This window comes from Elgaria multicarinata, chromosome 2 (genome assembly GCF_023053635.1).
Source record: "Elgaria multicarinata webbii isolate HBS135686 ecotype San Diego chromosome 2, rElgMul1.1.pri, whole genome shotgun sequence".
Lineage (NCBI taxonomy): Eukaryota > Metazoa > Chordata > Lepidosauria > Squamata > Anguidae > Elgaria > Elgaria multicarinata.
Window position 1 is genome coordinate 155,573,943 of NC_086172.1, and position 26,485 is coordinate 155,600,427.

The 26,485-nt window shown below is 40.1% G+C and overlaps 1 protein-coding gene across 4 annotated transcripts in view; it reads left to right on the forward strand.

Moving 5' to 3' along the window:
• Positions 1 to 444: 444 nt before the first annotated feature.
• Positions 445 to 26,485, forward strand: part of TTC8 (tetratricopeptide repeat domain 8) — a 35,921-nt gene continuing 9,880 nt past the window's right edge. The window contains exons 1-8 of one of the 4 annotated variants that reach the window (XM_063147627.1): positions 445 to 674; positions 12,175 to 12,295; positions 12,380 to 12,443; positions 13,169 to 13,328; positions 13,913 to 14,002; positions 17,338 to 17,382; positions 21,159 to 21,244; positions 23,464 to 23,551. In XM_063147627.1, coding sequence (XP_063003697.1) covers positions 561 to 674; positions 12,175 to 12,295; positions 12,380 to 12,443; positions 13,169 to 13,328; positions 13,913 to 14,002; positions 17,338 to 17,382; positions 21,159 to 21,244; positions 23,464 to 23,551 — 768 coding nt within the window. In that variant the 5' untranslated portion in view covers positions 445 to 560. Of the gene's footprint in view, positions 675 to 12,174; positions 12,296 to 12,379; positions 12,444 to 13,168; positions 13,329 to 13,912; positions 14,003 to 17,337; positions 17,383 to 21,158; positions 21,245 to 23,463; positions 23,552 to 26,485 lie in introns of those variants that run through there. The other 3 variants (XM_063147628.1, XM_063147630.1, XM_063147629.1) reach the window with 3 other exon arrangements.

The following is a 26,485-nucleotide window of genomic DNA, read 5'->3' on the forward strand; positions in this document are numbered from 1 at the left end:
GCTATACTAAAATGACCAGATTTAAAAGAGGGCAGGACACCTGCAGCTTTAACTGGTGTGATGAAGAGGAAATTTCACCAGGTTCTCCATATATACAAATGACACCTGCTGAAATACCCTTTTCAATACAACTGTTAAAGATACAGGAGCCCTGTCCTCCTTTTCATATGGTCACCCTAACGAAAGCTGACCCGTTTGTATTTCTCCAACTCAGAGAAATCCCGGCACAAACGGGCAGCCCTAATTTTCCGCACAAAGGAAAAGGAATGGGACACAATGCATACAGCGGCCGAAGAGCAGCCCTTGCTGACGCGGAGAGCCTTCCAGGTCGTCCCGCCGCTCACACAAGACGCGTGTAGCTGAGTAGCGAGCTCAGGTTCCCAGTCTCTGAAGCGTCTTCTCTTCTCAGGCAGTTGCGTGGCCGCCTATACTCCGACGAGGACCCTGCTGTAGCGTTGCTGGGCAAAGCAAAGTTGGGACGCTGGGCCTAAGCCGAAGCCAGGAGGCGTGTTGTTATTGTTATTATTGCTACTGTTATTCGCTCGTCCCGTACTGCGCCAATGGGGCTGGAAATGGACCCGCTGCTTCATGCCTTAAGTTACTTCAGGCGGAGGAAGTTCCAGCTCTGCTCGGATCTTTGCTCCCAGTTGCTGGAAAAGGAACCCGGCGACCAGGTAATTCGTAGATCCAGGGCATGGGGGCTGGCCCAGGTGGGAGCGTGTGTGTGTTGGGGAAGGAATAAATTTGAGCCTTGGGCTGATGCGTTGGGGCCAACCAAAATGCTCTCCTGTGCGCTTCGAGGTCTCCTCACTTACCTTGTATGCAGCAGTATTTTGTACAGAAATGTATCTTGCATTTCATCACTTTAGGGCCAATGTCCCAGTAACCCCCTCCTCTGTTTGTTAGTTTTTGTCTCTGTACTTGTATGGCTTTATATACACATCTATATCTACTGGGGATAACGCTTCATGCAACCATGAAGCTTATGTCACAGCAGTTAATCTTTAACAGAGTTAGGTCTAAGAAAAGGGGGACATGGAAACAGGCTCCTCAGTCTTTCATAGTCACAGGATTTCCTATGTTGTCATTAATAACATGTAGGCATATTTCTTAATAAAACATCCGTTTAATTTTTCAATAGTGATTTACAATTATTCATATGTCTGGAGTAGATTACTTGATCCTCTCTGCTACTTCTTGAAAGAACAAATTCTGAAATACTGGGGAATGGAAAAGACAGCAAAAGCATAATATGAACAGATTAGCTTGTATTTGTATTTATATTGTGGAATCTTGGAGCAAATAACAGAACAAGTAATTTGTAGGCACATAGAAGAATACTGGAAGCCACCATGGTTTTATTAAGAACAGACCATATCCAAGCTATTTATTTTCATTCCTTGATAAGGCAGCATGGTTGTAAAGGAAGGGAAAGTGGTTGATACATTTTAATTAAGCATAACTTTTGACATAATTCTGCATACTTTCTTCCCAAGTACGGTTGAGAATTATAGACTAAAAGGAGCTATTGCAAGATGTGCAAGCAACTTGCTGAAATGGTGTGATGTATGTGTAATGAGTGGTGTGATGTTGCATTAAAAAAGTATCCAGCAGCATTCAAATTGGGTCTATTCTTAGTCTGAACATGTTTGAAGAGCATGTTCAGAAATTATTTGAATGAAGGTGGGCAATTCACATATCAGATTTGCTAGGCTGGGAGAATTTGCAAGCACTTTAGATAATAACTTAATTCATAATAACCTCAATAAAGATTGATTAGAAAGCAGATAAAATTCTCCAAAGAGAAATGTTATATGTTAGGGCCAATTCTAACCCAGTGTCTTAGGGTAGGTAATGGTAGATTTTAAATAGAAAATACTAGTTCAAATGTTTGTTATTATTATCATTATTTATTACGTTTATATACCGCCCCATAGTTGAAGCTCTCTGTGCAGTTTACAAAGATTAAAACACTGAACATTAAAACAGATATACAAAATTTAAAACCATAAAAAGCATAAAAATAAATTAATAATAATATATTTATTTCTTACCCACCTCTGCCTCTGGATCAAGGCGGGACACAACACCAAATGCAAAACACCATAAAAACATACAAAATTAATACATCATTAAAAGGTATCTTAAAATTCAACTGGTTAGGCCTGCCGGAAGATATCAGCCTTTATGGCTTTCTTAAATTCCAGAAGACTGTTAAGCTGACGAATCTCTTCCGGCAAGCCATTCTACAGTCTGGGAGTGGCAGAAGAGAAGGTCCTCTGGGTAATGTTAGGTTGTCAGCCTAGTTTTTGCTGACTGGAGTAAATACTTTCCAGAGGACCTGAGTGTGTGAGGCGGATTGTACGGGAGAAGGTGATCCTGTAGGTAATTTGGACCTAAACCATGTAGGGCTTTAAAGGTAATAACCAACACTGTGTACTTCGTCCAGAAACTAATTGGCAGCCAGTGAAGTCATTTTAAAGCTGGTGTAATATGGTCAACCTTAAGTGTACCAGTGACCAACTTGGCTGCCATATTTTGAACTAATTGAAGTTTCTGGACTAAGCACAAAGGTAGCCCTATGTACAGCACATTGCAGAAGTTGAGCCTTGAAGTTACCAGCCCATGCACTACCATCTGTAGTTCTTCCAACTCTAGGAAGGGGCGTAGCATTTAAAACAACTATTCTGGGTCAGTTAAAAACTCAATATATGCTGTTAAATGCCTGGGAGCTAAAACATAATACAAGCTAAGAATCCCAACTAACGGTTTGCTTAACTCATATTGAAAGATCTGACATCAATTATGAAATATGTTTGTCTTTGTGCTTTGGCAAATCTCTAGGAAGTTGCAGTTCCATCATTTTGATTCAATTACTTAGAACAAGGGTGCAGAACTTCAGGCCTGGGGGCCAAATGTGGCCCACCTGAAGTCCCATTCTGGCTCTCCAGGGTTTCCCGGGAAGCTCCACCCCTTTCCCCCAACTACTGATCATTTGTGGTTTCCCAGCTCCACCCTCCCCCTTCTAAAGGGTTGAACTGCCTCTGCCAAAGCTTAGTTACTGGCTGTTTGAGCTTTAAGCTAAAATATGTTGGCATTGTTGCCTTCACCCCCTTTTGCCTTTGGCTCTGTCCCTTTTGTTCTTTGGCACTACCCCCCACCCGAGCTTCTATGAAATGGAATTTGGCCCTCATGTTGAAAGAGGTTCGGCCTGACTTAGAATAACTCTGTGGCCCAGTTTGCATGTAACAGCAACAACTGGGTTGTCAAATCAGCATACTAGTTCATGCTGCTCAGTCACTCCCTTTCGGCTCCTTTTCTTTAGCTGCCAGTGGGAGCAGCTAAACAACCCAGGGATTCTCTGCCCATGGCTTGTTTATCGTGATATCTAAACCTGAAATTCTAGCTTGGCACTCCCTCAACAAGCCAGAGTTGGAACACAGGGTTTAATCTTAGGTTCAAACTCAAGCTTGTCAGGGAAGATACAGGTTAGAGTTCCAGCTTCTAACAACCCAGGGGCAGAGAATCCTTGACTTGTTTAGCTGCTTCCACTGGCAGGAGGAGCCAAGAAGTAGTGATCAAACAGTGTAAACTAGTACACTGGCTTCTTCACAAAAAGAACTGGGTTGTTATGTACAAACAAGCCTATGTCCTAGTTGTCTCTGCTTGGTCAGTAGATGATAACCTCAAGAAAGTACAGTCATTTCTTAAATTATGATGGAACAGACATAGATGTGGTTTCTTGGGTATTTGGGGGTGAAATTTACTATGTACTTCAGAAATTCAGTCCACATAAAGGGCAATATGCTCTTAGCAACTTCCAAGCCTTGTAAAAGACCTCCACGTAATGTATTTAGAATCTGAACTGGAGATGCCTTGCAAGAGTTGCAATGTAATAAGCACTGAATCACCGCTTAGGATAAAGGTTTAATGCTATAAAGAGACTTTTTAAAAAATATGGTAAATATCCATGGACTACCTAGAATCATTACCTTAAGAACAAGCTGAAAGGGGAAATGTTAGATAACAGTCATGACATTTTCCAGAAGTTCTTCAAGACTTAATGGAAAATACAGTATTGGTGTGTAACTGGATTATTGCTTGTAAAAGTGGGTTATGATTCCAAAGTATCATTCCAAACTCAAACATGTATGGTTTTAAAAACATATTATGAACAAAACTTGACTGCTTTTAATATAGCTTTGTTCATATGATCACATTAATATGATGTAATATGAGAATAGATTTTAATTGAAATATACCATTGAGAAATTACTTCGACTACGGCCTTAGCTAGACCTAAGGTTTATCCTGGGATCGTCCTGGGGTCATCTCTGTTCATGTAAATGACACACAGGATATCCCGGGAGCAGGCAGGGACGATCCCGGGATAAACCTTAGGTCTAGCTAAGGCCTAGGTCTCCACAAACTGGCCATCCATTCATATATACTTTTTAAGGAAGATTATTCTTGTATGCTGTATGGATCTACCCTATGGATCAGATATATCATCAAGCACATGTGTTTTGAGGTATCATCTTGTAGAAAAGATTTTTCTTCATATCTAAATTGTTGTATTGATGCTATATATCTTTGATAGTTTTGAAAACGGCTTTTTCATTTCAAACTGTTGACTTCAAAATAATATTAAAAATAATTACTATACAAGCGGTATGTATATTACTATACATACCGCTTGTATAGTAAGGCACAAACACATACCACACAGTATAGTCCATTTTAAGTCTAATTTATTGTATTGTAGGTCTTAAGAGCCAATTGTTATTCAACACGTGCGCCGTCAAATGGTGGGGGATGGGAATCCATGTGGCAGACTGTGTGTGTGTGTGCCTGTGTGTGTGTGTATACAACATACTTTTTTTTGTAAAGTAAAAAGAATAGGAGGCATAAAATTGATACTTGAAATTAAAACTAAAATTGCAGACCTAATACTTAGTAGGGAGTAGGACTCATGGAACTCAGTGGGACTTACATCAAGGAAGAAATACATTATTTTAAACTACCGTGTGTGTGTGTGTGTGAGAGAGAGAGACTAGTGTCAGAAATTACCTTTCTTCAACCATTCAATGCATCTTGATTTCTGTGTTTATAACAGTAGCGTGACCTAGCAGGAACATGCTTCTGTGCTGCTGTCTTAGTTGATCATCCTGATTAGTTGCCTAATCTGATTATTGTTCTTTGTGTTCCATATGTCAATATGAAGGCAGGGAACTAACATTGGTTTATATAGTATTGAAGTACACAAAAGGAAAAAAGGTAACCAGATGTTGTTGAATTGTAAAATTGTTATGTATGTAATTAAATAAAAGTCACAATTTACAACAGCGACAGTTATGACTAATAAAGTACCTAGTAGGACATCCCTGGTCCCAATCCTGGAACATTGTTTTAACTGCTTTTACTGATTTTAAATTATATATTGTTTTAACTTGGTTCATGGTTTAATTTGTTTTTAACTGTGTATATTTATTCTTTTATACGGTATGCTTTTATCTGTACGCTGCCCTGAGATCTTAATGATATAGGTTGGGATACAAATGTTTTAAATAAATAAATAAATATATGAACTAGGTGGGTGGCCTTGGCCAAATTACTTCCTTTCACCTGAAATATGGGGCAAACTGCCCTACCTTACACAGGCTGATTGATCTTGTTATTCTTATAACAAGGTAATGCACACAAAACTCTTAGAACTATCTAAAGTACTGTATAGTTGCTAAGTACGATTATTACCTCAGTTTCTAGGAAAGCTTTTTTGCTGATTTTTCCTCAGCGCAATTGATTAATTTATAGCTGATTAAAATATTTATAACATTTTCCTATGCTTATTCTTCATGTATTAAAAATAATTTAATTCATATTCATCTGTTTAATAATGAGAGGTTCTGCAGAAATCTTAGTGAGATTCTGAATACTTTGTTTTTTAAACTACGTATATTCCATTCCATTACATGTTTTGTTGAAATGTTGATTACAGAGGAGTCTTGGGGGAGGGGAAAAACATCAATCCTAACTGTAATGTTTTGCCCCTCCTTTCCCCAAATTGTAAATTGTATAAAACTTTCCATAACATCTCCATTACAGAGGTTTTTTTAAAACTTGAGTCACTTAATACTAACAGCAGATGGGCTGGGAAGGGCCTGATTTTGTCCTGTTCGTCCCAGCATCCCAACCAGATGGTGTGAATAAGGGCTTTGGCATTGCCATATCCTGCCAAGCAGCTGGAAAATTGGAGTTTAACTTAAAACACACTTTGGAGATTGCTTGTTGTTTTTGTTTCTGACTCTTTACAGCTTATAGTGGGCGTCTTCTTTTTCCATACACCTCGGTGAAACATAAAATATAGAACTATATGACGTACTTGGGTAATATAGTACGTTTCCATTAAAAAATCCATTAAAACGTTATTTTGTGGTGGCTGAAATAGGCAGGAGCAGTTTTTGTAGTTATCAATTTAATCATCTTTCATGACCGGAGCTGCTAAAATGATCTGGTTAATATTCCACTTTACAAAACAGTATGTAAATAACATTCATCAGGAAGATGAATGTTGTGCAGACTTCTACTGTTACTTTCTACTGTTAGTTTTACCCTACCCTGTGCCTGCTTACCCTACCCTGTACCTGTTGGCATTCTCTTCCCCTCCTTATTGTTTACTATGATTTTATTAGATTGTAAGCCTATGCGGCAGGGTCTTGCTATTTACTGTTTTACTCTGTACAGCGCCATGTACATTGATGGTGCTATATAAATAAATAATAATAATAATAATAATAATAATAATAATAAGAGAGAGATATGCACACATTTATCCAATGTCTACTTTCTCAAAATATTTTTTTCATTCAACTGAAAAAGATGATTTACCTTCAATAATTAGTAATGGAGGGATTTGACAATGGAGTTCACCATAGATTCCAAAGCATATCAAATTTATGGAAAGGTCCCTTAGTTACTTGTTACTTGCTCTTAAGTAGCCAAATGTTAAGAGGACTTCATAACAATTTGGGTCTTTATTGTGATCCAGCAGGATTCTTTATTTTTATTTTTTTTAGCAAATTTCAAGAAATGGCATGTGACCAGAAACTACATTTATTTTTATTTATTTAAAATAAATGTTTGTTACAGTAATGCTTCCTAATAAGTGAATTTGAATCTTGTCTACACTGTGAATCTAACCTCCCAATCAGTTATTGGTAGCTAGTTGGTGGCTCACTTTATTGAAATAAGAAATTGTAACGTCATGCCTCTTCCTCCTCCTCGCCCACAAAGAGAAATGGCTGCCTCCCTGGTTTATGCTGAATTCATTCAAATTCACCATTGAAATCAAGACTCACTAATACCAAAGACTCTGCCCTAACTCATATGTCCACATCTTAACCAGACATCAAGAGGAAGGAAACTTCTCAGTAGTTGCAGTGGCCACCTTGTAGCATCTACTGAGAGCTATGCCTCAACATCCTCCTTCCAACCGTCTCCTCTTCACCTCACACTTCCGATAAGGAGGGTGTTACATATAAGATTCACCTAGTAAACATCATCTGGTCTCAGGATAAAGTTATATAGAAAGCAAAGAATATATAAACAAGAAAATAGCAGAACAAACACAACAAGGCAGGCCCATGACCTCTGCTACCTAAAAAACACACAACTCATTTATTTAAAAACTTTATCTAGGTGGCTTATAACAAATAGCGTAACAATTAAAAAAATCCAATTTACAGCTTAGCATAAAACACAAGAACAGCAGCAGAAAACCACAATACAACAGCAATAAAATAGTTGATAAATAAGATTAAAACAGCAAATTAAAATGCCAAGGTGAATGTTGTCCTAAAAAAGGTCTGCAACAGCTTCTAGAAGGTGAGATGAGTCTCCTTTGGAAGGGAGTTACAGAGCTTAGCTCTCTCCCTAGTCCCGACTTCAGGATCCCGGCCCGTGAAAATGATCTAACTAAGTGGACATGTTCTTATGGGAGAAAGTGGACCTTCAGATATCTTGGTCTAAATAATGTCAAGCCGTATGTCATCCAGCAAGGCGATCAAAGCTGTCTCGGTCTGAAAAATGGGCCAAAGCTGGATTGAAAGAAAACCTGGAGCTGAGATGCCACCATGCCTTTGAGCATCTTGCCAAATAATGAAATATTAGAGATTGGTCAAAAATTCTCCAGTATTTTGAACTAGACTTAGTCCAGTTTGTATTGAGTTCTGAGATAGAATCATGGAATAGCAGAGTTGGAAGGGGCCTACAAGGCCATCGACTCCAACCCCCTGCAGGTTAAGACCATAAGACACTTATGGTCTTAAGATGGGCAGCTTAAGACCATAAGAGTCATGCTGGATCAGACCAAGGTCTATATAGTGCAATACTCCAGGGACTGAGGGAAATTTTATTTCAAAAATAGTCTTACCACTGCCTCTTTCAAACATGTAGGGACTGCCACGCCTTCCTACAATGAGGCATCTACTAGTCCCACCATCGACTTAGTCAGTACACCTCTGTCTGCTCTTATTAGTTACGAAGGGCAAGGGTCAAGAACATACATTTTTGGACTCAGCACTCCAAGAATTCTTTCATAAACGAAAATGCATCCAATTTAACTGGACAAGCAGGTGTCGAAGGTACATCTACTGGTCCTCCTTTAACTGCAGCATCTAAATTGAAATAGATATGAGTGACTTTATCTGCAAAATGCCTTGCAAATTGGTCATGGTAGCCTATTGACCAATCCGACCTCCCAACTTGTGAGCCAAGATGTTAAAGACCTTCTCAGAATAGCTTCTCTGGTTGGCCTTGGATGGATTTAATTGTGGTAGAAAAGTAAGATTTCTTTGCCACTGTCACATAGTATGGCAGTGTAAATATGAGCTGTGTAAATTGTGTTTGATCATATTCATCATAAGTCTTCTATACTGTCACTTTGTCAGACCACCAAGGAGCTAATTAAACTCTACACTCTGGGAGAGTACATTCAGGAGCGAGCCATTTCCCTATTCTACAGGCTGACCAGGGCTTCAACAGGATTTGGATCTGGCAGCTTCCTGGGGTGGACTTCACAGTAGATAACCCTGCTCCTGCTAAGGTCTGGGATGCTGTTGAACCTAATCCTGACCAGGTAGTGATCTGCTTACATCACATGTTAAGAACCCAAAAATTGTTTCAAAGAACAACTGTTGCTCACTGTTGTAGCAGTGCAATACGTTTCTTTTTGCTTTTGAAGAAGGTGAGCCTCCATACTGCCATCAAGGTGAATGATCAGGAGTAGGGCAGCTGCTCATTCCTAGATTAAAGTATGGATTGAGGAGATGGTTGGACCGTATGTGTGTGTGTGCCTGTCTGTACTTGCTTAGAGGTCTGACAGCTGTGACAGCTACTGATATCTTGTTAAGGAGTGCAGCACCTTGAACTAGACTTAGGCCAGTTTGTATTGAGTTCTGAGATGGGCAGCTTAAGAACATAAGAGTCATGCTGGATCAGACCAAGGGTCTATCTAGTCCAGCACTCTGTTCACACAATGGCCAACTGGATGTTGACCAGGAACCCACAAGCAGGATATAGGAGCAACAGCAACCTCCCACCCATGTTCCACAACATCTGGTGTGTATAGCTTACTGCCTCTGATACATTGGCATAGATTCAGATCTTCCAGGCATCTTATTTCTTTTATGTAGGTTTTAAAAAGTATGGCTAAATTGGTTATATAACTATCCCTTTACTTCCAGCCACTGAACTGCCTTAAAGTACCCCACTTTCTTGACTCGCTTGTTCATGGATGCCTTTGCCCCAGGGATTAATATCTGAAGCATTTGTGAGAGGAAGTAGGCTGTGATAGAGTTCTTGAAACTGTCTCTGTATTAAACTATTTATCAGATTTTTGAAGGAGTAAGAAGACTGCTACTAGAAAATCTCTTTGCTAATGCTCTGGCTTTGAAAAATCATGGGTTTTCTGTAATCCGGAAGGCTTCCTTTGATACTTTTTGTTTGCGATGCTTGCTTTGTGTTGCTTTTAGCATATGGCTATGGTGGATAAGAAGTCTAACATTTTGATTATAAATGTTTTCCTGAGAAACATATGGTGGTCTGTTCTGTGTCTGAAAGGGGGTCTCTAATTATTTTGGCATCTCCACTTTACCATTCTAGCTCTCTTCCTTGTCTTCTCTAAGCTCATTAGTTTTTTATTAAGTTACCAGGAGAACATGTGGAGATTGCACTCTTCTGCCCACCCCCTCCCGCCCCCAATGTTTTTCAGCCATTAGTGTTTCTCTATGCTTGATTCTTCCTCAATAAGGTGATACAGTGCATACATTCAGGTTATTAGTAAATACAGTGAATGTGTGCCTGTACATGACTTCAGGAGTCAATTCGCCACAGAGTAAAATAGTGGATCTTTAATTATTTTTTAATTTTGTTTTGGTATTTTTAGCAAAGATGTGTTTTTTATTATTTATTTGTTTGTTTACAATATTTCTATTCTGCTCAATATCTAAAAAAGATTCCAGAGTGGTGAACGTAGGTATCAACAGTAAAAAGAAAGAAGAGTAAAAAGGCAAATTAAAATGGTTCAATTTAAAATAAGGGGGGAGTGTCTGGTCATTTGGGGAAAGCTTCTCGAAATAGAGTTGTTTTCAGGAGGCACTGGAAGCAGCCTAGTGTTGGTGCCTGCCTGACATCCAGGGGCAGGCAGTTCCACAGAGAAGGTGCCATTACACTAAAGGCTCTTCTCCTGGTGGATTCCAATTGGGCCATAGGTCCATGTGGAACCACCAGGAGCATGCCCTCCAATGATAAGGCAAGTTGGTAAGGGAGAAGGTGCTCTCTCAGGTATCCTGGTCCCAAGTTGTTTAGGGCTTTGTACACTAATACCAAAACCTTAAACCTGGTCCAGTAGCTAATATGCAGCCAATGTAATTCCCTCAGTGAAGGAGTTATATGCTGAAAGGAGGCAGCTCCTGACAACAGCCGAGCTGCTGCGTTCTGCACTAGCGCCAAGCTTCCACCGCAGCCTTAAGGGCAGCCCCACATCGAACGCATTGCAGTAATCCTGTCTTGAGGACATAGCCTGCTCTGAAAAATTAACCTACCACCACAGAGTTTCGTTGGGCCAACTTAGCTATGACCCTTTCGATGAAATATGGTCTTTTTTTCTCGATTACATCAATGGTACAGATGTGACATCCAACTCTGGTTTAACTAATCTTCCTTAGACCGCAGTAAATTGAAGGAAACAAGCTTGGTTCGGCATCTACAGAAATCGTGAGGTCTCTGTATTGTGTCTTTATTAGGAACGCTGTCTGACTTGTATGTTTTTTTATATATATTTATAACTTTTTTAACCGCTTTGTTAAATAGAGTTTAATAAAGAATTTTTTAAAAAAACTAATGCCTGTACCACTGTTGCCAAGTGCATGTGTTGGATGTGTACCTGTACCTGAGTTTTCCTCTGAGTTTCCCTTTCAAAAGGTTTCTGCATAGCCCCTCAAAAACTGCTTTTTAAAATGTTTTCAATCTCAAGAAGTGGGGAATTTGGCATGAGAGTTTTTTAAAACGGGAACACCCCCACCCCCACACCATTTCAGTTTTTTGAAGGCAAACTCAGACAAATCAGGTGTGCTTTGTGTGTCCCTGTGGATGGTATTCAATAAGATTTATAATGTTAATGTAAAATATGGTAAACAAATTTATTTGCAAATCAAAGTCTCTTGTCTGAGTTAGAAAATTCTTTCCCTTTTAGTTGACAGGGAGTGAAACCTTGGCTAGAGCTTTTGAGTGTACAGTATTCTCAGGTCCCTGGCAACATAGAAGTGGCTCCATACCATTATTGCCCTCTTTGCACATTTCTTTCTGACTAAGTATGTAAAGAGGGCATCAATCTTTGAACCTCCAGCCTTTTCACGTGGTACTTTCTACTTCTTACACTTGCATTGCAGCAGGCAAGAACCCAGCCATTGTTCACTGTGTCCTAACATCCCGCCATTCCATCTTTTCTTCCTTCACCCACATCTGCAATCAGACCTACTTCTGGACTGCCTCCTTCATATGATTGTCTTGTTCAATTGAACAAAAAATACTGAAGCCTGCTGATGTTGTAAACTCTTTGTTTTATAGATGTTTCTGATCATTGAAACTTGGTTCCTCTCTTTATCTGTGATCCAGGCTGCTTGGTGTTTGAAAATAAGAGCATTAACTGAAATGGTTTATGTGGATGAAATTGATGTGGATCAGGAAGGCATTGCTGAGATGATGCTTGATGAAAACGCAATCGCTCAAGTTGCACGTAAGCTACATTTATAGATGCTACGGAATATATTTTATAGAGGGATCTATAAAACATAAATTAATGAAACTTTTTTTTTGGTAGGACCTGGTACTTCGCTGAAAATCCCTGGAACTGGCCAGGGTGGAGGTCCTAGCCAGGCTGTCAGGTATTCAGTTCACTGATAGGCTTAACTGGGCTAGGTGTCTATTCATTGTATTTAGTTCACTTAACTGGTAAATGTTATCTAGTGAGAAGTCTTTCTAATATAACTTAGGATTTGCACCTCTGTACCAGTTCTTCACATGTCTTTATGTTTTGGGTTACCCCTGTGTTGCGTTACACATATTTCTTGCTTTTATCTTCTCATAATCATGGGCTTTGAGTTAAGTGATTTTATATGTGTGCTAGATTGTGAGCAAACAAGACGGGATCTCTAGCTGTATGAGATTTGGAAGTACCTTAAAACCAGGAAGACATAAATATATGAAGTATATGAACTTGGTATTTTTTAAAAAAACAAAAACCCTCCCCCAGCAATACTTGGATAATGAAATAGTTAAATGGTATGAAGGATGTTACAAAGGCCATCTTTCCAAACAGTCATTAGAGGCATTATGTTAGAGTAAATACCTCTTTAACTGGGTACTAATTTCAATGCAAACCTCTAGAAGTGCAGAGCTAATAATAACATGTAAGATGAAGTGTGAAGCTGTTTGTTGGATACAAATCTAAGCTGTTTGTGGCTACATTCAGCTGCATATATGGGGAAACAAGCTAATGCAGACATATCCTTAATAGTTCCAGGCCTCAGTATGTAGGCTTTCTTGGTTGTTTATAGCAATGGAGAATATAATTTCAGCATGTTGTCTTTGAATCTGTGGGTGATTTCAGGCCAGTGACGCAGGCGGGGAGGCCCCTTACAGGATTTGTACGACCCAGCACACAGGGTGGACGTCCAGGTACTATTGAACAGGCCATAAAAACTCCAAGAACTGCTCACACTGCCCGTCCAATGACTAGTGCTTCAGGGAGATATGTCAGACTTGGAACGGTAAGGGTCAGGAGAGAACAAACTGAATGTGCTTTTAATAAATGCAAGTCATGTAATGTCTGGGCTGGGAGGACCAGAGAGACAGCGAAGGGGGAGGTGCTGGAGGGGCAAAGAGAGTCAGAGAAAGAGCTGGGGGCAGAAAAACAGCAAAGGAAGAGGCTGGGATGGTGGAAAGCAATAGGAAAAAAATAGCAATGGGGATGGGCAGGATAAACTTGGAAAAGGCCTTCCTTAAACCAACGATACATGGTTGAAAGAATAATGCACAGTGACTTTGCTACTACTTCCACAACGATACTGGTAGATATCATAGGTGTGCACCAACCCCTCTTTGTTCTGGTTAGTCAAAGGCTATAGAGCAGACTTCTGATTGGGCTGTGCTGTTGTCATGGCAGCAGTGGGGTGACTCAATGATGGGAGTGGGGAAGGGGAATGGAGAGCTGCGCGGGCACCAGGGAACATCTGGATGGACGTGGTGTTGTTTGCAAGCACCACGTTGGGGGATCTCAAAGTTAGAGGTTGTTTTGCTAGCGATAATACAAACATACATGCAAAGTAGTTCTGTGGTGTCTTTCCCCCTCTAGGCCTCTATGCTCACAAATCCTGATGGCCCCTTCATAAATGTGTCTAAACTGAACTTAAATAATTATGCTCAGAAACCAAAGTTGGCAAAGGTATGTGTATGCTTTAATGTAACATTCTCGTATCTTTTAAAAGCCTTTTTCTTGTTAAAGTAGACATTTAGGTGCATTCTGTGTTTCAGTACGAGGGGCAATTACTTTCCTTGCTCTTGGTAAAAGAGGGACCTTCTGAGCTGACATTTTTATGCAAGAGAGATACAAAGGTCCTCCCAATAATTAGCCATTATAAAGCAAATGGAAGCAGATTTCAGGATTGGATGCTCTCTACAGAAACTACTACCTACTAGCACAGGTAAACATTGCATTGGCAGCAATGTTTAATGAATGTGAACTAAAGCGGGGTTCCAAGTTGTTTTCAATCCTGATTGAGCAGAAAACTCTAGTTAGACTTAACCAAGATTATGTCAGTAGTGACAATAATGGGGGCATTCAGACCTAATGTCAAACCAAGGTTTGGTGTTTTCTTTTTAAAAATTGAGTAGGCGTGAACAGACTGCCATCATCCCTCCCACACTAAGAATAGAAACTTCTGATTGTGACTTGTGGCAAGCCATAGTTTCATGGTTTTCATGGTTTGCTACAAACCATGATTGAAAAGCTTCTAATCTCATAGGGAGGAGAGATCCTGCAAGCCTGAGGCTTGTGCCTGCTTATTTCTTCAATGCCAAACCGTGGTTTGACATTATGTCTGAATGGCCCCAAGTTTAACCATAATTAAGGTCAGGAGTGGGAATTCATAGGAAGAAGGGTGTGACAGAAAGGGCTATGCAGTCCCCATGGCCTGCTCATAATTGCTTAGTCATAGGTCTAGCATTAGTTATGGAAGCTCCTAGTCTAGTTTTCCTGGCCATTCACTGGCAATATGGGGTTGAATTAGTACTTTTCCACAGATTTGTCTACCAGTCTCCAAAATCTTGTCTTGACTTGAAAGAATTTACACAAATATGTTAAGACTCTGACTCATATCTGGCCATCGTGCAGTCCCAGTTCCGCCCTCCAGGGCTCCACAGATGCCCCACCCGCTTTCCCCCAAACACTGATCATTTGGTGGTTTCATGGGGTTTGTGCAGGTTTTCCCTATTCTAAAAGACTGAAATGCCTTTCCCAAGACTAGTTACAGGCAGTCAGAGTCATTTTTTAAAAAAAACAGATTGGCAGATTCATTTTGCCAGTCTGTATAGTATTCCTTTGGCTGCTTTATTACTTTTCACAGAAAAATTACATGGGAAAAAGGGGTCATTGGTGCATTGCTATGTTAAAAACAACTACCCTAAAAAGGGGGATTCAAAATTCTCAGGGCCTTAGCATGTGTGTAGTCTGTAGTAACCAAAAACAAAAGGAAGAGAGGATCCAACTCTGGTCAGAAAAAGGGAGAAACGGGTTCTCAGGACGCAAAATGTTTATTTTCACAAAGTCCGACATGTTTCAGCCTGTAATTTATTCAAAGGCCTTCCTAAGGGGGCTGTAAAATTAATAGTACAATAAAATACATTAAGATAGCATGTAATATGATAAGTTTAGGTAAAGCACTGCCACAAGGGCCTATGTCTATGTTGCAGAACACCAGCATTCCTATGCAGGTTTAAAATTTTGGGCACTGGATAGACTCATTACACAGGATGACAAACAGCTACTGAGGCCCAGTATTGGGCAAAAGGCAGGATACAAATAAATAATAATAATAATAATAATAATAATAATAATGGAATTAGACTGGATTCTGAAATTAAAAACTCTGAATCCGAGTGGCCTGAATGAATATCTGGAACTTTTACCACTCCTGTGACGTAGGAACTATTTGCAGACACTCCCTTGCAATAGCTGTAGAGTCTCATTATGAGATCTTGGACTATCACAACTACTTGAAAACACCTGGAGGGCCCCCCCAAAATGGTCAAGAATATAAGGATGGATTTGAAGTTTAATCTTTCCAGTTGCCATTGATGATTACAGGAGACAGTTTTTTTTGTTAGAAGAAATTCTACAGACACTATCTTCTTCTTCTTCTTCTTCTTCTTCTTCTTCTTATTATTATTATTATTATTATTATTATTATTATTATTTATTGCATTTTTATACCGCCCAACAGCCGAAGCTCCCTGGGTGGTTCACAAAAACTAAAACCATTCAAAGTATAAAACAAACAGTATAAAAACCATCTTTAAAACATTCTAAAATTTCACTAAAATCTTCTAACACATAAGGATTTGTATATTGTACTTTTCTTACAGTTTTGTATGATTTTAATTATTACAGATGTATAGGCCCTAGTGGCACTTGGTTATGTTAAAAAGTTTGTAACACTTACATATAGACATAGGCCCTTGTGGCAATGTGCTTAACCTAAACATATCATATTATGTGTTTGTTATCTTAATGTATTTTATTGTACTATTAATTTTACAGCCCCCTGAGGAAGGCCTTTGAATATAGTACAGGCCGAAACACATCAGGCTTTGTGGAAAAAAACATTTTGCATCCTGAGAACGCGTTTCTCTCTTTTTCTGACCTATTTGTAGTAATACCATGCAAGTGTTGCTTTGTATCAGGAGCAGAATTCAGCATCTTGATTTAAAACAAAAACAAGCCCACCATTACCAAATTACACCCCCCAATATTTTATTTATTTCTTTATCAAGAAGACAGTTAATTAGTTGTCCAGTCAGTAAAGTCTGCAAAGGCAACACCCGGTAATATTTCAAAAGGCAGAGGTGGAACTGAGCAGTCTCTCATGGTTATGGAGTGAGGCGTCTGTGCCCTGCCTAGCTTCTCATGACCAACAGAAGCAGTATACATTATACAAAACAAACAAACACATGCAAATGTCTTTAATTTGCATAACTTATACCCATTATAGAACTGAACACAAAGCTGATCTTGATGTTTGGGAATATTTTTGGCTTTGAATGAACAGCTTAATTCTCTAATATTTATTTATTGCATTTCTAATCCACCCCATAACAAATGTTCTCAAGAGATCTAAATACCACCACCAGGATCCAAAAGACAACATGTGGTGTCCCATACATCAGCTGTGGCCTTTCCACCCCTCCTTTATCAACCCCATCCCAGTTTTTAATGTGATGCAAGGGCTGAGGTTGGAAAGGAAGGAGCTTTCTGCTCACCCTCAGGGTACCACTATATTGAAAAATTCTACTGAATCTGATGTAAAATTAATAATCTTTTCCTAACATAGCAGTACTGTGTGCAGGCTTTTGTGAATTGAATTCCTTATCCTGTCAAATATTTTGTATAAAAGGTATTTGTGATTTTAAATGGACTATTTGAGTGCTTGTTTTGTTTTCAAGTGTAAATAGCTTTTGTTTTTCTCCAGCTTGACAGCATGTTGTAAATTGTTTTCCTCACAGGCGTTGTTTGAATACATTTTTCATCATGAGAATGATGTTAAGAATGTAAGTCTATTTATTTATTTTTAACTTAAGGCTCCTTCTGTCACTTTCCAACTGAACTGTTAATTTGACTACAAGATGAAATTATACAGGTTGAAGAAAATTTTAATTATAAGTTGTTGCTTCTGGAATGTTGATGCTACCTTTTTTTAACTTCAGAAAAATTTACTACCTAGAGTTCGGCTCTTCTGTCTCTGGATCCATCCCTGTGAAACTGCATTACTGAGTGTGCTGCACAGTTCATTTAAAATGATACAGCAGTTGAACTGCTGCAGCAACTTGACTGCTCCATAAAACGTTTACCTACCATAGACCAATAGGTATTTAGAAGCAGAGAATAGAAGCTGGGGACATATGGGAAGGGATGGGGAGCAATGTGTCTGCGCGGAGCCTTGTTTCGGAAACTCCCATAGCTGAGGTGCTTTGGAAGGGAACCCCTCCCCCACTGCATACTGCGCATGCCCAAAAGGGTTCCCGCCCATTCCCCTCAGTTCCCAGAGACCAATATTATAGCCCTGGAACCGAGAGAGCCCACAAACATTGACACCAATGCGGGGATGGTGGGTGGGTTGTGTTGAATGCTCAAAGAGCTACAGTTACAGGTAGGCAACCTGCATTTCTTCTTCGTGGTCTCTGTCATTCACACATCTGGGCGATTAGCGAGCTGACTTACCCGGAGGGGGGCGGTGTCTATGCCAGAACGGACAACAACACTGCTCTTCCCAATGCACAGTCAGCTCAGACCCGTAGATCGAGGCGGTAGTGCTTGAGGAACATCGATGGTGTCGACCACGTGGAAGAAAAAGGGGATTGGACTTGAAGGCCTTATAGGCTCCTTCCAACTCTATTATGATTCTATGACTCTATTTTGTAGACTGGAAAGCACTATATCTGGATGTTATGCGTTTATCTGTAGGGAGATTGATATCTTGAGGACCTTAACCATGTGTCAGGTACTTTAGTAACTTTTTTTTTTTTACCATTTCCAGTCTTGCGAGTTCATTTTTTGGGTGGCAGTTATTGATAATATAAAATTAAAAAAAGGAGCCTCTGGTTTCTGACAGCCATTAATTTCTGCTCCAGATGGCAGAGTTCCACTCATGTCCTTCTAGCGATGGCTTGTCAGATCATTCAGTGGTTATGCCCTTTCTTTGATATAATAAAGTATTCTTGTTTACAGTATAGAGGTATGCTAATCATATCTTAGGGTTTTTCACAGAATTCACTCTAGGTGATAGAAATTGTGTTTGCATTTTGAGGATCAAAGGTGTCCACGAATGTTCCAAGTATTGTAAGAGCCTGTCCTGTGCAAGATGCTTCACACATGTGTTAGTAGCAGCTCAAATACATTGCTTGGGCTGATTTTCCTCTAGCAGCTCCTTTCTTCCTCCCACTCCAGCCTGCAAGCAATTTTTCCAACTCAAGGGAATATATATATAAAAAAAGCTTGAGTGTTTAGTTGCAGGGAATGATACACACATGATGTGATGCATGTGCATTGCTGAATTGTAAGACAGTTGACTTCAGTGGAACTTTCCTGCATCTAAGTGGTTTACGATAGCGGGAATATACATGACTCAGTCTCATCATTTTAAAATCAAACATTCCAGGTTCTAGTTCTTTCACAATGTTGTCAATTTGGCCAAGGCTGAGACCCAGGGGTCCTGAATCATAGAGTTTCCTTTTTAGTAGAGGCTCCAACCATCCCAAAATTACCCTTTAAAACTCCTGGGTGTTCAAAAAGCAGTTCGGTGTGTGATTGGAAAAAAAAAGGTTTGTTTAGAATGGAAATGCTGCTGCTGCATATATACAGTGTGCATTTCTTCAGATTTGAATTGATCATGCATACATTCCCCTCTGAATCTCAGCCTATGTTTTGGAAATATTTTCAAGTGCACCTGTGTTTCTGTTGGCATTTATAGGAATTGCTTCAAATAAAATGATGTATGTGGGTTTTAATTGAGTATAATTTTTCTGCCTTAAGCTGTTAATCAGTTGGTTGCACAGGCACATTTTGAGATAATTGAATTTTAGTGGTATTGAAAATGTAGCCAACAACAAATGCAGACCTTTGAAATGTCATATCAGAACACCAGGAAGTGCAAGATCTAAATTGTTTCTACAGCAATTGACACTTTTAAGCAAGTGGAAATTTCAGAAGCCAAATTAGATTAGAATATACATATGATTTACCACCAGGAGATTTAGTCTTCAAATGGCAAAGGTTGAATTATATGAAACAAATGTGCTCTGATGCCAGTAGCTGATTTCACATACTTCAAGTAATTTTATGAATACGGTTTTGCAGTCTGGTTTGTAACGCAGTGTATGCTTTGAGTGCTATATCTTAGCACTACACCTTTCATTGAAGGTACAGATCATATATGTCCTAATTTCTTTAAAACAAAAGACAAAGGCAGCCATGTTGGCCATAAGAAAAATTCCAAAATCCATATAATGTAATACCTTTATGAGGCCAACTCAAAAGATTCACCCAAAATGGCAAGCTTTTGAGATTTCCAGATCTCTTAGGGAGCAATTCTACAACCCCTAGACAGCAACTGAGGGGCTATAGGATACTTCGGATTTGCAACTCTAAGGTCGGAGACAGTGCTCTGACCTTGGAGGAGGGAATAGCAGCTTCAGTTTCCTTCCCCCTCACAGCTAACATGGAAAGAACCACACCGGTTGCTCTGTGAGGTCAGAAACTCAACCTCAGAGCAGGAGAAGGGGGCACTCCAGGGGGAGGGGAGGGGAGGGGAGGGGAGGGAAGGAAAGGCCAGGATATGAACTAACCTGAAGCTCCTCCAGCCTCCTTCCCTCTCCTCTGAAGCACCCCAGCTAGACAGGCAAAAAAGCCTGTCTAGCGTGAAATGCAGTGTGGGGTGCCCAGGAGGTGAAGATCGCTCTGCAGAGGATGACCGTGAGCCTCCCAAGTTCGGAGGCTTATGATCATCACAATGGGATTGTACCCTTAATCAGACAAGATGTTGCAAAAAGCAGGTTGGTTGGATTAGAGTGGAGAGAGGCTGACTAGATGTTGTAGTCAGGATGCCTGCATGGGGCAAAGCCTCAAGATAATATAGCGGAGGAGGAGGGGTTGCCAACATTCAAATTGGCTCTGCCAGGTGATGAGAGGGTTTCAGGTTTCAGTGCCTCAAGGATCATTGGGGAGAAGAAAGGCTCAGACAATTATAGATCCTCAATTTTTGAAAACATAAAATCCAGCTGTTAATTCAAAGCTGTGTCCATCCAGGGTGAAACAGACAGGAATGTTTCCTTGGTTAGTGAAAAGCCACCAGGGTTTGAGAATATAGAGAGTATCTTGCTGCTACTGCCATTCTCACAATCCTCTAAACTGTGTTTCCTTATTCTCCACTTGTACAGGCGGTCTAGTACATTTTTGTGGGCATGGGAGTTTTTGGTATTAAACAGAAAGCCTGATGTGTGATCCAATTTGACAGCGATTAGCCCAAAAGATTGGGAAGAGTTATGTTGCAGCACTTTAGCAATTGATTATGTTGAAGGTTTTTAAAAATGCGTTTATGAAATAAATCTGTCAGTTCTTCAAAGGGCTTAAAATTAGTACCATTATGCCTGCTTTGCTGTTTTAAGATACTCAAATAGGCAAAAAGCAGCATTTTCCTCTTCTATGTGACAGGCAAAAAGCAGCATTTTTCTCTTGTATGTGATATTCTGTGCTTTAATCTTATGATTGATCTGTATGCTTTTATCTCAAAATTGAAACTGACCTTTGAAAAGGTGCTTTCTTTTTCAAGGCTTTAGATTTGGCAGCGTATGCCACACAGCACGCCCAATTCAAGGACTGGTGGTGGAAAGTGCAAATTGGGAAGTGTTATTACAGGTAAATCATCCCATACATTTTAAAACGGAGGATTTGATCCACTCCACTGTGGGGGAAATGCCTGACCCCACAGGGATCCCCTTTAGAGCATGCTCCTTGTTCCCACCTCCCTCTGAGGCATGTGTTAAGGCACATGGATGTTGAAGGGAATGGGATGCATGTGCATTTCACAAACCGTAGGGCTTCTGCCAAAAATCGCCTCCCAGTCTCTTCTCTACTGCAGTGCACTTGCCTCCTGATATCACCATGTTGTAAGTTTTGGCATCCTGATCTGAACAGGGAAATGCATAAGATGATGACAACAGATACCATGGCACGAGTACCATGTAGTTGCAGCTTAAGACACGTCTATAGGCAGGAGCACCATAGAAGTTGAAGCCTTACAAGAAGCAAGGGCAATATTTTCTTCAGTCAGAACACTGCTTCCTGTCTAAGCGAGCCCTTTCCAATGCCATGACCTGTTTTAAAAACAAACATTCTGAAAGATCCAGTTTCCTTTTGTCCCCCCCCCCCCCCCACAACCACCACCTTTTTCTGTTCAGAATTGAATTGGGCTACCTGGCTTTTTTTCTGAGGCTCCAGAGATTAAGATTGGAAAACCTCCGTTTGGAATTGGATATGAATTTGAATTAGAGTTATGTGCAAGTGGTTGAGAAGGGAGAGTCTCTAAACTAGAGATAAAATGAAGAGAGGAACAAAGTACAAACAGCTGAATGTGAGGTAACAGTTTGCACCATTCTCACCTTTTCAAAAAGTAAAAATGTTGAAAGGTGGCAAAACGCACACAAATATTATTGTCAGACTCTGCTGAACTGATGGCTGAAAATTAAAGCTGCATGATTGGGCAGAGGAAATGAATCTGCCCCTATAGCGTATTCCTCTGTGCTACCGGAAGATTGATGAAAGACAGGATTTTAGATACAAATAATGCAGAATGTGTTACATTGCTAATATCAGTTCTTGTGCCACTGCAATAATATTAGATCCAATACAGTGACCTGGTTCACATGTAATGCTAACCCATGGTTTATTGTCTAGCAGTTGATCAAACAAACCATGGTTTATTTTCTTAAGCAATGGGTTGTTTCTTTCCCTCCTCATATTCCGCCATATATTCCAGCTGCCTATGCAGCACTGCTGTACTGGCATGTAAAGAAGCAGGGTTTTTTTGCCACTCATGCCTGCTGCATTCTGGGTTTGCACATAACAACAACCCATGGTTTAAACAACCTACAATTCTCAATCCAACAAACTATGGGTTCTCTGTGGTCTGTTCACTGTTAACAAGCCATTGTTCGAGGTTCGCACGTGACGACAACCCATGATTCAACAAACCATGGTTAATTAAACCATGGTTTGTTGCTACATGTGAACCAGGTCAATTTTTCAGAATTGAAAACATTTATGCTGTTGGAAAGGAGCTGTTCATTTTTTTATAAGCCTAATTAGAGTACCGCAGCAAAAAAGGAGGGAAATCTACCTGAAAAATAATTTGTGAGCATTTTTATGTAAACACCAATAAAACCTTATGTAGGGTCAATTTGCAGACCATAAACTACTATGGTCCTATTGAAATTACATTGGGTAGTATTCAAGTGGGCCATTTCACAAATTGGGCCACTGCGATTCTATTCCAGAAGCAGAGCCTACCGCTTGCTCAATGAGAATTTAGCGCTTCCTCTAAGAACCAGAAAGGAGTAGAACGGCTCATTTGTGGAATGGGATAAGTCAACTGAGCTTGTATGAGGGAGCTCAGCTGACCTGGGCCCATCCAAAATCAAGTGTTTCTACTAGTTTTGGCTTTTCCTAATGGAAATGCTAAATCCTCATTGCGTAAGCAGTGGACGCTGTTTGTGAAACAGAATTAGCAATGGCCCTTGCTTGTGGAGTGTTGCACTTGGATACTGCCATATGATTTTACCAGAGTAAGTGGTCTGTGAATGGCCCTCTTAAAACATTTTCCAGTTTAAATAGATCATTAGGTTTAAGCAACACAAACAGTGTTAGGCAAACATTAACTCAATTTTAATCAGAATTGGGCAGGACCAGAAAAATTGGGGGAACACTGGAAATTTAATTTCTAATGTAATGCGTTGAGGTGTGGGGTTATATTATATCTTATGCTTTTGTAGCTCATAATTTAGAATATTTGTAAAAAAAATAATCTTTCCTCTACTAGATTTTTCAGCTGTCACATCTATCACTCTGTCTTCCTTCAGGCTGGGACTATATCGTGAAGCAGAAACGCAATTTAAATCTGCTCTCAGACAACAGGATATGGTAGATACGGTACTCTATTTGGCAAAAGTAAGTTGGGATACACAAATAAAATTTCATTTCAGATTAACATTTTGAAACTGCACTCTGGAAGTGAAGTGACAGCAGAGCTAAAAAAACCTTTAATTTGAATTTGTTTGTTTTACCTTTTGCAGCCTGGTCGTAGCCTTTATCTGTTAGAATCATAGACAGTAGAGTTGGAAGGGGCCTATAAGGCCATCGAGTCCAACCCCATGCTCAGTGCAGGAATCCACCTGAAAGCATACCTGTTCTGTTTAATATTTTTATTCATCTGATTTGTTTTTCAATTTCCTTTATTTGCTTTAGCCTGAGTAGAAATTGACCTTTGCAGTAATTTGTTAAAATCACAAGACCCTCTAGGAGTTCCACCCTAAGTTGTTTTTTCTTACATAGACTACACTTCCAAAACTCTAGATTTGAGGTTGTATTCAAAAATTACTAGCAGAACAGACACAGCTGCTCCACGAAAGGGGAAGGGAAATTCCTGTTGCGCAAGGACGTCTCCTTGCGTAGGTTTAGCCCCAAGGTAGAAGGGGCTGACATCCATTATGTGTACCATCAGTTTTGCTCCCCAACCTACCTAGTAACCATAATGCTTATTTAGGCTGCAATCCTACAAAGTTGTTTGCGTACATGGGAGGATACTGTGGCCATAGCTAGAGGCGACTTCGAAGTTTTTTGTGCCGCTGCTTGCACCACTGGAAAGACAAACTACTCTATGAATGAATGTTAGCTTGCTTGTTCACCTGTGTGAATGCCTGTAGTTGAAATCTCAAAGATCCCTCTGTCTGTGTGCACAGTGTTTCTCTCTATCCACTTCCCCATCCTGCTCCCCTACAATGCATACATAGCTTTGTAGTTTTTCAGCCTTAAGCTGCAAGGTACTGCCCAGTGTGCAAGGTTATTTGAGACTATCCTCATTCAAGAGAGCTTAGGTTTTAAAGCAGCCCTTTCCAAATCATTTTATGCTGAGCTACTCTTAAAAGAAACCCAAGATCAGTTTTCTTTTAATTTCCCTTTATATGTAAATCTGCTGCTGAAACTGTTTATGAAGAGAGATGCTTATGGAAAGCAGTTAAAAGAGGCAATAGGTTCAGATGTTAAAGAAATGAGGAGAAACATGACAGTCACAATGCAGACTTGTCTTTAAGGTTTTAATACACACGTTACTGAGGCAAATCCTTTGGGGACTGCTGTACAGATTATAAACAGGAATTTACAGTGAATGCTTTGAAGGCTGCTTTAGATTTATGCAATATAGCACTGACATCTAGAAACAAGAATTTCTAGGAGTAGACTGTTGCAGTCAAACAGTTCAAAATTGACCTCCTTTATTGGTGATACCATTTTGATATGGTCAGGCCCAAACGTATATTTGGGGTGGGGTGGGGAGTGGGAATCACCTAACCAACCTCATTCACTCCTTCTATCCAGGAAGGAACTACTTCAGTTAGTCAAGTTTACTGCAACGATCCTGGTGTTCTTATTATTTCTATCTCTATTTATGAAGACACATTTTCAAGCTCTGCTGTAGCCCGTTAATGAAGGTGTCATTTAACCTCATCCAGTTGTCTTTTCAATGCAAAGTAGCGCAGTTATATTGAAGAAGGATTTGCTATTGTAGTCATTGTAATCTGTTTCCATACTCTTTAAAGTTGGGTACAGTTTGTCCTACACTTTACTGCCTATTATGTGTAATGAGAACACCAGAGACAGCTGGCTTTTTGTTGTTCTGTATGGTAAGTCAGCATTACGTTATTTATCATGTTATTTCACTAGTGTGAGTGATCTCGATGGGTTTTGCTCTCACAAAAGTATTTCAACATCATGCAGATAGTCATAGGCACACTGAAGAAATGGATTGGATATTGAGTGCATGTGTGGCTCACAAGCCATGCCTGCTTTGGCTGGCTAAAATATATCAAAGGGGCCTATGTTGGTTGTGTGTGTACGACCCAACACCATCTTATTCTTGTTTGAGATTGCATAATCTGAACCTCTTGACAGTTTGGCACAGAATCTGGGGGAACAACTACATATTGGAAGAAAAACCAGGGCTGCTGCTCAAATGTCAGGTCAGCCACCGGTTGACCTCTTCCTTCCCCATCCATAATGTATATTACAACGTACCACTGGGTCCATATGTTCCACCTTCCCTCCTCTAGTTCGGCCATGAGGAGGAGATTGGAAGCTTCTGCTTTTGTTTTAGGTTGACCACAGTTTAGCATGTTGTATAAACCTACATGGCAAGTTGCAGTTAATTTAAAATAAAAGCTGAAGCTTCCTGTCTCCTCACAGACACGCTGGAGGAAGAGGAGAGACCGGGGGAAGGCTAGACTCATTCTCATTGTGCTAAACTGTGTTCAGCGTTCACATCCAAACTAGCTCTCTGAGTCTCCCTGCCATTGATCTACACCACTGACTGGTGAGGTGGAGAGATACTTGGCATAAGGATATAAGACAGGTTCTACTAAACACCATAGAAGGGCAAGGGGGAACTTGATCTTTTTAGTGATAGTCCCCTTCAAATGTAGCTACAGCTCTCTGGCATGCAGGTGTGGAGGGGGAGTGCCAAACTGAAGAGGCACTTTTCTACCTTTGTATAATATTCCGTAATGCAGCCTTTTACATAGACAAATGCTGAATACATGGATGTGACAGACATCTAATTGTCATGAAGAGCCAGTGTGGTGTAGTTGGACTGGGAGTCAGGAGATCCGGGTTCTAATCCCCACTTAGCCATGGAAACCCACTGGGTGACTTTGGGCCAGTCACAGGCTCTCAGCCCAGCCTACCTCACAGGTTTGTTGTTGTGAGGATAAAATGGAGAGGAGGAGGGTTATGTATGCGGCCTTGGGTTCCTTGGAAGAAAAAAGGCAGAATATAAATGCAATAATAAATAAAAATAAATAAATGTGCTATAACCATTGTAAAAATGTTAGA